The 13,921-nt window shown below is 41.1% G+C and overlaps 1 protein-coding gene across 1 annotated transcript; it reads left to right on the top strand.

The window, feature by feature from the left end:
- The first annotated feature begins 60 nt into the window (after window positions 1–60).
- On the top strand, window positions 61–7,016 carry LIPT1 (lipoyltransferase 1). The gene is made up of 2 exons (XM_008061789.1): window positions 61–143; window positions 5,821–7,016. The coding sequence occupies exons 1-2, from the start codon at window positions 61–63 to the stop codon at window positions 6,941–6,943; spliced, it is 1,206 nt and encodes a 401-aa protein (XP_008059980.1). The 3' UTR covers window positions 6,944–7,016.
- The last annotated feature ends 6,905 nt before the right edge of the window (window positions 7,017–13,921 follow it).

The raw sequence follows: 13,921 nt of genomic DNA, 5'->3' as shown, positions 1-13,921 counted from the left end.
CCGCCTCCTCCCGGCGCTTCCGGTGGCCGGCCCTTTGGGGGCGGGGCCGGGCCTCGCGCAATGCCTGCCGGGTTCTGGGAGTCAGATGCATCTTTCCCCTGCGCGAGCCCGCAGGAGTCCGCGGGCACCACCGGAAGCCGCAGGTGGGTGAGGCGGAAGCGGTGTTAACCCAGGCGCCGCGCGCTGGGGCGGGTGAGCGGCGAGGGGCCCCGGAGCACGCTCGGGGTTTGTCGGGCGTCGGGCTGGAACTCAAGGTCCGTGAGGGCCGGTGTTGAAGGCAATGTAGTTTACCCTCGGCACTTGAGCCGACCTAATTTCACTGTTAGGAAAGGTTCGACCCCACCACAGGAGGTAGAGTAAATGTAAACGTGTTGATGCCAGCTGTGTGCATACCTACTGAGAGCCAAAAAGACAGGTTAAACATGCACACGACCAAAATGACATTCTGGGTGAGATGGATTGTCAGAAAGTGGGCAAAACAATAGAGTCTTAAAACTTTTTATGAAGAAGCTGGACGCTCCTGGAAAGAGAGGGTGTCCTGTTCTGTTTTGCTTTCTGTTCAGTGATGGAGAAGCATGTTTGCCAGGGCAAAGGTAGAAAGTGTCCAAGTGCATGGTAGACATTCTTAGTCTTCGGAAAAACCATAAGATTAGCAATTAAAGGTGAGAGTAGAGATAGGCAAAGTGATTTTGAAGGAACAAAATTTAGCCAGCCTTTCAAAGGCTTGAGAGAATCCTGACAGCTGTGAAATGTCCTGAAATACTGTGTACCATTCAGTTGGGGTCTGATCTGGTACTGGAGCATGAAAAAAAAGAGAGGCACACCTGTACCCAGTGAATCCAAGCCTCCTCCAGGAAAGAGAGGGTGTCCTGGCTTAAAAGTAAGATCTCTTCTGAGGTGTTTTCCTCATGGCCCATCACATCATATAACTCAATCCTTTTTTTCTGATTATGTATTCACCAAGCAAACTTATAATAATTTGGCTTGTCAGTAATTGAACAGGCTGATGGCCTATTGTTTTCTTTGTAAATCAGAGAGCTGGCTTTCAGGTATTTTTGGGCATTCTTTCACTTCTTTTTTTTTCCCTTGAGTCAGAGTCTCTGTCACACATGCTGGAGTGCAGAGGCACACTCTCGGTCACTGCAGCCTCAACTTGCTAGGCTTAGGTGATCCTTCCACTTCAACCTTCCAAGTGGCTGGAATCACAGGCACACGACATCACATTGGGCTAATTTTTTGATTTATTGTAGAGATGAGGTCTCGCCAAGTTTTCTAGGTTGGTCTCAAACCCCTGGGCTCAGGCACCCCTCTTGCTTCCGCCTTCCAAAGTGTTGGGATTACAGACATGAACCATCGAACCCAGCTGTTTTCACTTTTTCTCACTCCTTCAGGGTGCATTTAAAATGTTACATCCTCACTGAGGCCTATTTATTGGTGTACGTGTTCAAATGCTTAGAACAGTTACTGGTACATGGTAGGTACTCCACCTAACTACTCAATCTTTGCCCACATGACATCTTTTTAATGAGGCCTAGCCTAACAACTCTGTTTAAAATAGTGACCTATTATAATCCTTCTCACATAACACATTTCCATCCCTTCCTTTCACAGCTCTACTTTTTTTTTTAAATAGCCCCTCCTTATCACCTGTTTATTTGGCTCACTGATGACTCCCTAGTGCCAAGAACAATGCCCGTCATGTAATTGATGAAAAATTTGTTGCATTAATACCTTTGTTGTTTCCATTCACACTGTATACACAATGCTTGGATGATTAGAGATATTTTGAGCACTGCTACAATACATGCATTGGATCAAGACATGAACTAGATCAATTCTGGACCCCCAACAAGATTGTATTTTGTCCAAAATCAATTATCTTGGATTATAGTTACTTTATCAAAATAAATACCACTTTGGTGTGTCTTGGTTAGGAATCCTTGTACACTTGAGGGAATACATGTTATATGATAGGAACAGTATGCACAGAAGAATACAGATGGAAAGAGATGAGCCTTATCATAACATTACAACACATATTCGCCAGACATGAATGGTGTATGCATATTAACACATTTAATTCTCTCAGCTATTCTGTGAGGTCTGAGGCAATTGAAGTAGCTAGAGGTTTATTCACTTAGTAAGTGGCAGAGTTAGGATTAAAATATAAGTTCTCAACTACACTGCTATACTGCCACACTCTGCATATGCAAATAAGAGCAAGAGCCTTAACCTTAGGGAAAGGTGTTTCATAAGGCCTAAGAATCTCCACATCTACCATGCCTATTTGTTACTGTTTCTCCCTTGGACTACAATGGAAGAGGATCCCTTTTGCTGTCGAAGGCTTCATCCCTATCTGAATTCCAGATCCCAACACTACCACTTTCTTAGGGACCTCCTTTCATCAATCTTGCCCTCTCCTGACACTCCTACCAGCATGCTCACATCTCTTGAATCTTAAATCCTCCCATAATTCTACATTCCCTACTAACTACTGCCCTAGCTTTTCCACTTCACAACTGGAATACATTCATTGTCTCTACTATTGGTCTCCCAATTACTCAACACATCTGGTTCTTACCAAGATCACTAATAAGCTTTTTAATGCTGTTAACTCCAATAGGTCCTCTTTAAACCTTATTTGTTCAGTCATCAGCAACCATTTTGTCTCCTTGAAGCTTCCATAATACCATATTTACAATTTTTCTTCCTTCTATTTTCAGCTTCCTTTTAGTGTTCCCTCCTTCTTCTGCATATCCCTTAAATGTTGCTGCTCTTCTGGGTTGTGTCCTAGGTCCTTATTGAATCGTCTCTGGATAATCTAGTCCCCTCCCATGGCCTCATTTACCACCTGGTGAAGGACAGAATTGGGATTTGAATGCTAGCAGTCTGGTTTGAGTTTATAATCATTAAACCATAAAGGACATAATCCTTGACTTCTTTCTCTTACCCTCTGTCAGCCAGTTACCAAATTGTACATTCTCCATCCTTAAATCTCGAGGTGATGTCTCTAAAGTTTAAATCCCGTCTTCTACTTTGTTAAAACTTTTCAGCACCTTCCCCAAAGCTCTCAGAATAAACTTCAAGCATTTAACACGGATTTTTAGGTTTTTCATCATCTGACCTCTACTTCTCTTGCCTTCTGATCTCTTACTCCCCATTCTTGCACGTTTAAGTACCAGCCAGTGGAATTAAATTATTTGCATAGATCCTGTCTCCTTTTCCACCAAGCAGTTGCATTGTTGGAATAAAATACTTTTCCTTACCCCTTTTATGTCTCAGCTTTAATGTTACTTCCACTAGAGGGTTAGCTGGCTCTCTAATATACCTGTCACAGCACTATGATACTATATTTTAATTATTGCCTTATTTGCTTTTTTTGGCATCTCCCATTAGATTGCTAGACTGTGGAGATACTAAAAGTTCCTTGAAGTCAAGGACCAGTCTACCTTTTTTTTTTTTTTTGACCCAGGGTCGGTCTCTGTCACCCAAATTGGAGTGCAGTGGCACAAGCACAGCTTACTGCAGTCTCAATGTCCTGGGCTCAAGTGATTCTTTCACCTCAGCCTCCCAAGTAGCTCAGATTATAGGTACATACCACCACACCCAGCTAATTTTTTTGATCCTTTATAGAGACAAGATTTTGCTGTTACCCAAGCTGGTCTTGAACTCCTGGGCTCAAGCAATCCTCCTGCCTTAGCCTCCCAAAATGCTGGGGTTACAGGCATGAGCCACCATTCCCAGCCCAGTCTACCTTCTTAATATTGCTGTTATCCATCTCCTTCTCTTTCTGCTACCCTACTTGAGAGCCTCATCTCTAGCTTGGACAACAACATTACTCTGTAACTGTTCTGTCTTCTCCTAGTCTATCCTTTCTTTAATCTGTGCTCAACACTGCAGAGGCAGTTTGTACAATGACTGACTAAACTTTCCTGCTTCAGTGGATTCCAGCAACCTTTAAAAAAAACCCATATATTTTAGGATTACATGAACTTGTCTCCTGCTCTCCTCTGCCCCTTACTACCTTGTGACTAGTAGGCATTCCATAAATATTTGTTGAATGAATGTGGGATGACATCAAAGTCAGACAAATAGGACCAAGAATAAAGAGATTAACAAAAGAAAAGCAATCTGAGTGTGGAAGCTTCCAGACGCAGTGTAGCCATAGGCTTCACTGGAGCTAGAAAACTGGAAGTCTTCCCCTTAGGAGAGAGCCCCCCAAACATGCCTCAGTATTAGATGACTCTGCCTTTGCCTAGATGCCTAGGATATGCTATTCCCATCGACCTGGTAAGCTATCAGATTTGGAGCCTCAGTTCAAACATCCCTTCTTCTATTAAGCCTTCCAGACCTTTCTCAACAGAGGGAGTATAAACTGGTTCAACTTTTCTGTAGCATAGTTTATAAAATATAACAAGTGATGAAATCATGAAGGTTCTTTAACCTAGAAATTGTACTTCTAGGACATTACTAAGTAAATATTTTGGCCTAGTTATGGATGTTAATAACCCATTATATTCCCAGTTCTTCAACCTAAAGGAAAATTATAAACATGCTAAGAAATAGAATTGGAATAGAATGGTTTAAGACCATAAGTAGTCATTCAGTTAGTATCTTCAACTTTTTGCCAGCTAATACTTCACTAGCAATGCAAACATGAGTAATGTTTAAAGAGTCCAGACGGTTGAGACCTGCCTGGGCAGGCGAGACCTCATCTCTACAATAAATCAAAAAAATTAGCCGGGCGTGGTAGCGTGCACCCTGTAGTTCCAGCTACTCGGAAGGCTGAGGCAGAAGGATTGCCGGAGCCCAGCAGGTCGAGGCTGCGATGGCCGGGAGCGACCACTGCACTCCAGTCTGGGTGACAGTGAGACTCCAACTCAAAAAAAAAAAAAAAAAAGAGTCCAGACGGAATGAATTTGTTCATCGCTTTCCTATAAAACCCTGCATATTCTTGATTGCCTTTCCTCTAACCTTGGGTTCATCCTTAGTTAGTATTGGTCTAAATAAAAGTTATGGTGCCAGTAAATCATATATTCCAAATTCAAATAGGAATTATTTACAAAGTATTGTAAACACATAATTAAAGCTTTCCACAGAGATATTCATGAGTACCTCATTGGTAAGAGAAAAACTAGAAACCTAAAATTATAGACTACAAGACTTACTGAGTAAGCTGGTATATTTCACAACAGAATATTACACAGTCATTAAAACTGTTATAAAAATAGACTTAATTTGAATGAAATAACAGTATGGTTACACCTTTGCATGGGGAAGTATGTGTATATATACATGTACAGAAATAAAGTGGGTTTAAACCAAAATGTTAATTATGATTATCTCCAGGTAGTAGAATTATGGATACTTTTATTTTCTTCTTTTTGCTTATTGTGTTTTCTCATTTTCTGAATGAACATGTATTACTTGAGAATTCAAAGTAATTTGGCTTTGAGATATTACATAATGTATTTGCTGCAGACTAATTGTTTGAAAAATCTGTGCTCTATTACATTTCAACTGAAATTATTTGAAATTTGTCTTCATTTATTTCCTTTGAATAATGCAGGTTTTTATAGGAAGGCTATGAACAAATTCATTCCGTCTGGACACTTTACACATTATTTATATTTGCATTACGTTCCTCTGTTGTAGAGTTGCTGGAGAATAAACATAAAGGTAAACAGCAAGAAAAGCAACTGGATACTCAACTGGAATTAGTTAAGTTTGGATTAAATAACCAAGAGTTGATAGCTGGAAAGTAGAATTTAATGTTTCTTTTTTTAATGTATTAATCTGTTTGTCTTCCTTTTTTAAAAGCATGCTGATCCCATTTTCAATGAAGAACTGCTTCCAGTTACTTTGTAACCACAAGGTCCCAGCAGCTGGCTTTAAAAATACAGTAAAAAGTGGACTCATTCTACAGTCAGTTTCCAATGATGTTTATCAAAATCTGGCTGTAGAAGACTGGATCCATGACCATATGAATCTAGAAAGCAAATCAGTTCTTTTCTTTTGGAGAAATTCTCCCTCTGTTGTAATTGGTAGACATCAAAATCCTTGGCAGGAATGTAACCTGAATCTAATGAGACAAGAAGGTATAAAACTGTCTCGGAGAAGAAGTGGAGGAGGAACAGTCTACCATGATATGGGTAATATCAATTTGACTTTCTTTACAACCAAAAATAAGTATGATAGGATGGAAAATCTGAAGTTAATTGTGAGAGCTCTAAATGCTGTCCAACCCCAGCTGGATGTGCAGGCTACCAAAAGATTTGACCTTTTACTTGATGGACAGTTTAAAATCTCAGGGACAGCTTCTAAGATCGGCCGGACTACTGCTTATCACCATTGCACTTTATTATGTAGTACCGATGGGACCTTCTTGTCTTCTTCACTAAAGAGCCCTTACCAAGGGATCAAGAGCAATGCCACTGCTAGCATACCTTCCGTAGTAAAAAATCTTTTGGAAAAAGATCCCACTCTGACATGTGAAGTGTTGGTGAATGCTGTTGCTGCAGAGTATGCTGCTTATCATCAAATTGATCATCACATTAACCTAATAAACCCAGAAGATGAGACACTGTTTCCTGGAATTAGTCGAAAAACCAAAGAACTACAAACTTGGGAGTGGATATATGGCAGAACTCCAAAGTTTAGTGTAAATACTTCCTTTACTGTCTTATATGAACAGTCACACTTGGAAATTAAGGTGTTCATAAACATTAAGAATGGAAGAATTGAAATCTGTAATATTGAAGCACCTGATCACTGGTTGCCAGTGGAAATATGTGACAAATTAAATTCAGGTCTTACTGGCAGTAAGTTTTGCCCAACTGAAACTTCTATGGTAACAAATACACTACTTAGAACATGTCCACAAGACCACAAGCTACACAGTAAATGGAATATTCTGTGTGAAAAAATTAAGGAGATCATGTGAGCCCAAGTAAATTTCTTAATACTGACAGTTTTAATTAGAAAATAAAATTTCATATACATGCATATTGTATGTCTCTTAAAAAAAAAAAAAGCTGCGCGTGGTGGCTCACGCCTATAATCCCAGCACTTTGGGAGGCCGAGGTGCATATAAGAGACAGAAGTTTTTCCTGGAAAAGAGGATTTAGACTTAGACAATCCCATGAGAGGTGGCGAGAGTTAGTCAAAAGTGATGCCTGTGCATTTCGTATATCAGGTTCCCACTCTGACAGTTGACTCCCTTCAAATGCAGACCTGAAAATCTGTGTCCCCCTAGGTAGCCAAAAAGTCAGAAAGAATCTCTCTCTGGATCACAGCCAAGCTCTCAGGATGAAAAACGGTAAAAGAAGGAGAACCTCGTGGAATTGTATTGGTGACTCATAGTAAAGCTTCTCCTGGCTGGGCGCAGTGGCTCAAGCCTATAATCCCAGCACTTCGGGAGGCTGAGGTGAGAGGATTTGCCTGAGCCCACGGGTTTGAGACCAGCCTGGGCAACTTGGCAAGACCTCATCTCTACAATAAATCAAAAAAATTATCCAGGTGTTGTGACGCATGCCTGTAGTTCTAGCTACTTGGAGGGCTGAGGTGGAAGGATCACCAGAGCCCAGCAGGTCAAGGCTGCGGTGGCCATGAGCATGCCAGTGCCCTCCAGCCTGAGTGACAGAGTGAGACTCCAACTCAAAAAAAAGAAACTAGTTATTTTCAGTAACTTCTCCTCATCTGAAATTGTTTATCACCTATCCCTGTTCATATTGTCTTCTGACCTCTAGGCTATTCTGTTTCTTTCCTCATTGATTTTAATACCTAGCACACATTTATGTTTCAGCTCCTTCTTTTACTGTCTTGGGGATGTATACCATATTGGACACTCAGACTCCAGAGTTAGTTCTTTGTTTTTCATACCTCTAAGGAATATAACCTAGAGTTCTTGCAGCCTCTTATAGCTTGAACTGTAAAATTCTCTCCCACTAAATCAAGCCCATTGCACTTTTCTAAGCCTTTAACCCTTCCCTAATCTCACGATGCTTCATTTCCCTTCTACCCTAGCCTGAATTATACTCTAAGTATGCTGGGCTTTCTTACCAGTATTTTCATTTGCTTCTCTCCCTTGACCTACCATAGCCACTTTTTAAATTTAAATATAACATTTGATTTCTACTTATCTTTCCAGAAGGCAATGGAAGAAAAATCATATAATTAGGATATATAAGTTTATATAACTTATATATGGCATATAAGTTAATGTATCTTCTTTCTGTTGGTGTCAGATTCAATTCATCTCTGGCTGACTTCCTCTCTTTTTTGTTTTGAGTTGGAGTCTCACTCCGTCACCCAGGCTGGAGTGCAGTGGCATGCTCACAGTCACCCCTGTGTCGACCTGCTGGGCTCCGGTGATCCTTCCACCTCAGCCTTCCAAGTAGCCAGAACTACAGGCATGTATCACGCCTGACTAATTTTTGATTTATTGTAGAGTCAAGTTCTCACCAAGTTGCCTGAGCTGGTCTCGAACCTGCGGTTTTAGGCATTCCACTCGCCTCAGCCTCCCAAAGTGCGAGGATTACAGGCTGAGCCACTGAGCCTGGGTAACTTCCTCTCTTCTTGAGGAGACATATTCCTTTTTCTTTTCTTTTTTTTTTTTTTTTTTTGAGTTGGAGTCTCACTCTGTCGCCCAGACTGGAGTGTAGTGGCCGCTCCCGGCCACCGCAGCCTTGACCTGCTGGGCTCCGGCGATCCTTCCGCCTCAGCCTTCCAAGTAGCTGGAATTACAGGCACGCGCTACCACGCCCGGCTGATTTTTTTATTTATTGTAGAGATGAGGTCTCGCTGCCCAGGCGGGTCTCGAACCCGTGGGCTCGGGCAATCCACTCACCTCAGCCTCCCAAAGGCGCGGGATTACAGGCTGAGCCACCTTCTTTTTCTTTTCTTTTCTTTTTTGAGTCAGAGTCTCATTCTTTCAGTCGCCCAGGCTGGAGTGCAGTGGCACACTCACGACCACCACAGCCTTGACCTGCTGGGCTCAGGCGATCCTTCTTCCTCCAGCCTTCCAAGCTTGGAGTCACAGGAATACACATGCGTGGCTAATTTTTTGATTGATTGTAGAGACAAGGTCTCACCATGTTGCTCAGCCTGGTCTTGAACCCCTGAGCTCAGGCAATCTTCTCGCCTCCACCTCTCAAAGTGCTGGGATTACAGGCGTGAGCCACCACTCCCAGCGACTTACTCCTTAATGTTTCCATTCTTCTCAAGTTCAGAATTCGACTGTTACCTTGTCACAAACCTTGATTCATAATTTGTTGAGAGCTGAGACCTTATGAAATGAGCCTCTTTAGCAAACCCCCTGTTCTCTGCTTCAGCATTTTTCTTTTCATTCAGTCTCACAGAAAGAAATCTCTTTCCTTACAGCTAATCCCTCTAGTTTTATTTATTTATTTATTTATTTATTGGAGCTGGAGTCTCACTCTGTCACTCAGACTGGAGTGCAGTGGCCGCTCCCGGCCACCGCAGCCTCGACCTGCTGGGCTCCGGCGATCCTTCCGCCTCAGCCTTCCGAGTAGCCGGAATTACAGGCGTGCGCTACCACACCCGGCTAATTTTTTGATTTATTGTAGAGATGAGGTCTCGCCTGCCCAGGCGGGTCTCGAACCCGCGGACTCAGGCAATCCACTCACCTCAGCCTCCCAAAGGCGCAGGATTACAAGCTGAGCCACCGAGCCTGGCTTCCTCTAGTTTTACCTTAGATTTTGTCCTCTCCTGCCTGTGCTTTGTCCTTGCACCATCAACACAGATCTTCCTTACCTTGTATTTTTCTTTATTTCCACATTTACTGCATTCTTAACCATAGTAAATGAACATACTTATTCTTCCCTTTCCTAAAATTCTCCTGCTCAAGATTCTTTTTCTCTCCATCTCTTCGTTGCCAAACTTCTTCAAAGAGTAACATCACTGTTGACCATTACCTGTCTTTACAGTGCATTCATTTACATACTCCTCTTATTTCTACTTACTATGTATTGAGTGCTTCCTACGTACTAGGCACTGCTAGTTGGATGTACATGGTGAATGAAACAGAAATGGTCTCTGACCTCAGGAATTGACCATTTAGTATAGCTTTCAAACATTTTTAAAACCGGAGCAAAAAAATATAGTTTACATTGTGCCCCAGCACACACATATATTCGTGTATACCTAACAAAGCTTGACAATACATTGCTTATCCTTGTTATTTACTTTTCTTATATATATATATAGTATGTAATATATAATAATATATATATATATATATTTTTTTTTGAGTTGGAGTCTCACTCTGTCGTCCAGACTGGAGTGCAGTGGCCGCTCCCGGCCACCACAGCCTTAACCTGCTGGGCTCTGGCAATCCTTCCACCTCAGCCTTCCAAGTAGCTGGAACTACAGGCGCGCACTACCACGCCCAGCTCATTTTTTGATTTATTGTAGAGATGAGATCTTGCTAAGTTGCCCAGGCGGGTCTCGAACCCACAGGCTCAGGCAATCCACTCAGCTTTTGTATTTCATTTTATTTCATCTTTAAAAATTTATCTTAGACCCATGTGATACTAACAGCATTTGCTATAATAGCTTAACTGGGAACGGAAATATCTACTTCCAAGAAGGCTCACTTGCACAGCTGGCAGACTGGTGCTGGGAGCTCCGCTGGAGCTGAGAGCTTCAGCTCCTTTCCACTTGAGCTGCCTGGATTTCCTCACAACATGGTGGCTGTGTTCCCAGAGCAAATGACCCAAGAAAGCAGAGCAGAAACTGTATTTCCTTTTGTAATCTAGCCTTGAAAGTAACATATTATCACTTCTATAGTCACAAGCACATCAGAATTCAAGGGAGAGAACATACAACCCACCTCTCCATAGGAAGAATGTCAAAGTCATTATACAAAGAGCTTCTGAAATGGGGAATTTTGTTGCAGCCATTTTTGGAAGTTACAGTTTACCACACAGAACAGCATACTTTTTTCCTAAAAGCAGAAAAAAGCTAGGCTTATTGAAGGTACTGAAGGAAGTACAGGCAAACTCAAATGTGGAGACAAGGAGAAAAATGGGGCAAGATGAAATTGGAGAGAAAAGCAGAGACCAGGTCATGTAGATACTGATAAGTCCAGGTAGAGCTTCATTTTAAGTGCAATGAGAAGAAACAGCTTTTATAAGGATTATTCCGGCTACTCTGTCAAGAATGATTTGATATGAGACAAGATAGGAAGCAGAGAGCCAGTTGCAAGGCTACTGTAGGAGTCCAGGCAAGAGATGGTACTGATAGTGGCCATGGAAAGAAGTAGACAGTGTTAGGCACTTGTCAAAAATTAGGAGTGATTCCTGTTTACAGGACAGGGCTTAATTTTGGTTCTTTTAAAAAGGAATCAGTGAGACAGTATAAGTTAGGCCATAGTCTAGGTGGTCTAAACAGTAGAAATTTCCCAATTCTGGAGGCTGGAAGTCCTAGATCAAGGTGTCAGTTGATTTGGTTTCTTATGAGACCTCTCCTTGGCTTGCAGACAGCCACTTTCCCATTTCCTCATATGATCTATGTGCATGACTATGTGTCCAAATCTCCTGTTCTTATCAGGACACCAGTCATATTGGATTGGGGCTCACCTACAGGCCTCATTTTAGCTTAATTACCTCTTTAAAGACATTATCTCCAAATATGGTTACATTCTGAGGTACTAGAGATAAGAACTTCAAGGTAAGAATTTCAGGGGTGGGCATAATTCAGCCTGAAACACAACCTCAAACAACATAACAGTATTTGTATATCACCACATTGATTTCAGTCCTCTTTTTTTAATGAATTATTTTCTTTTCATGTATCTGAGTGGGTCCAGGCCCACTCCAGCCCCTTTTATTTAAGGAAGAGCAGAAGTAGACACACAGGGTTTTGCCTACAACTAGTTATCTCAGAGTGGGGGTGGAGTACGGGAAGGGGATTTTACTTTTCAAGTTGTTCCTGGGACAGACATGCCTGATGTTTAGCTGTTCTTCATTTGAGCCAGGTTTAATGGGCAGGTTCTTTTGTCCTTAGGCAGCAACATTAAATACACCAACTAAACACGATTATAGACTCCTCATGGGCATATTTTTAAGCATTACACTTGTGGCAACACATGAAAATTATTTTCTGAGACAGGTATGAAAGTCTTGATATGCTTTGATGCAGTAGTACCATTTGTTTCTCAAGAAAGAGAATATCATCAGGTGAAGGGTGTTAAGTGCTTCAAGTTCAAAAGAAAATTGGACCAAGCAACACCTGGAACAGATAGAGGCATGATATACTTTGAAGGTAGATTTCACAGAACTTTATGAATGTTTGCATATGGAATAAGAGGAGTCAAAACAACTCCTAGATTTATTTGAGCAACTGGATGGATGGGAGTAAACACGGGAAGTAGGGGAGTGTATATGAAGAATTCAGGTGGGGTATATTATATTTGAAATGTTTGTGTGTTTCAGAGATGCCATATGAAATGTGTAATAGGCAGTTGAATTAGAACTCCATGGAGAAGTTTGTTCATGAAAGAGAACAAAAAATAGGTGGCATCTGACTGAGGATGTATGTACTGGTAGAAACAAGGCAGCAGAGCAGGAGAAATTGCTCTTGGAGAGGCAAAGGAGGTCAGGTCAAGGTCACTGCCAAAAGTCTGATCATCTTCCTTATATATTAGGAACACTAAAAATGAGTTAATTTGATTTCTTATATGTTTTTTAAACTTTGTTATGGCTCCCCTTACTCAAGTTTTAAATATTTACACAATCGAATATTTTGCTTTTTCCTTTCCTTGACAGTTCTGGGCTTTATGTTATGCTTAATTCATTTAGTGGAGTTCTTTTTTAAGTATAGATTTTTCATTTAATTAGCCCTTTAATTCATCTAGAATTATTTCCTTTGTGTGGAATATGGTAGAGACCTAGTGTTAATTTATTGAATTTGTTGAACTCTTTCCCCCCTAATTTGAAATGACACCATACACACATTCATTTTCTCTCTCTCAAATGTGTTTCTGGACTCTTTAATCTGTCCCATTGATTTATCTGCCCATTCCTATGCCCATATGTTGTTAAGAAAATTATTGTAACTATATGTCTTTATAGCTGGCCAAGCAAATCTCCTAGTGTTAATCTCTTTTGTCACTTAATTTATAATTTATGGAGAACTGACATTAAGTCTTCCCATTCAGGAATATAATTTGTCTTTTCACTTACTCTAATTTTCTTTTACATCCTTTCATAAAGCCTATAGTTGTTCATATAATTCTTGTACATTTCTTGATATATTTAAAATTGTACCTGATAGCCTTGTGGTGCTCTAATTTGATCTGGGGATAGAACTCCAACTATCTAAAATAACGGATAGAATTTCTACAGACTTTTTTTTTTTTTTTACTTTATTTTTCTGAGTCAGGGTCTCACTCTGACACCCAGGCTGGAATGCAGTGGCATGATCACAGCTAACCACAGCCTCAAACTCCTGGAACTACAGGCGTGTGCCACCACACATGGCTAATTATTTGCTTTTTTTGTAGAGACAAGGTCTTACTATATTCCTCAGGTTGGTCTTGAATTCTGATGCTCAAGCAATCCTCCTACCTAAGCCTCCCAAGTGCTGGGAGTACAGGCATGAGCTACCACACCCAGGCTCTCTTTGAATATTATGCCAGGAGTTTTATAGGACTTGGATAAAAGTTAATTTCACAGGGTTATGGATTACTGATTCCTTAGAGTGACAGATTAATATGTTCTAAAAACCAGGATTGTTATTTTAACACGAAGGTAAAGAGATCTAACACATGTTCTTACCTGAGTAAAAAGCCACTTCATTTCCACATGGCAGTGGATGCCTGGCAAGATAAGTTAGGATATTCTGCAGAAAGGAACTTCTGACCAGAACACTTGTCTCACACTTGTCCAAGTGTTCTCCT

Source organism: Carlito syrichta, unplaced genomic scaffold (assembly GCF_000164805.1).
Source record: "Carlito syrichta isolate Samal-C Ts95f unplaced genomic scaffold, Tarsius_syrichta-2.0.1 Scaffold305580, whole genome shotgun sequence".
NCBI classification, from domain to species: domain Eukaryota; kingdom Metazoa; phylum Chordata; class Mammalia; order Primates; family Tarsiidae; genus Carlito; species Carlito syrichta.
The sequence above is the reverse complement of the archived record's forward strand: the minus strand, read 5'-3'. Positions and strand labels throughout refer to the sequence as shown.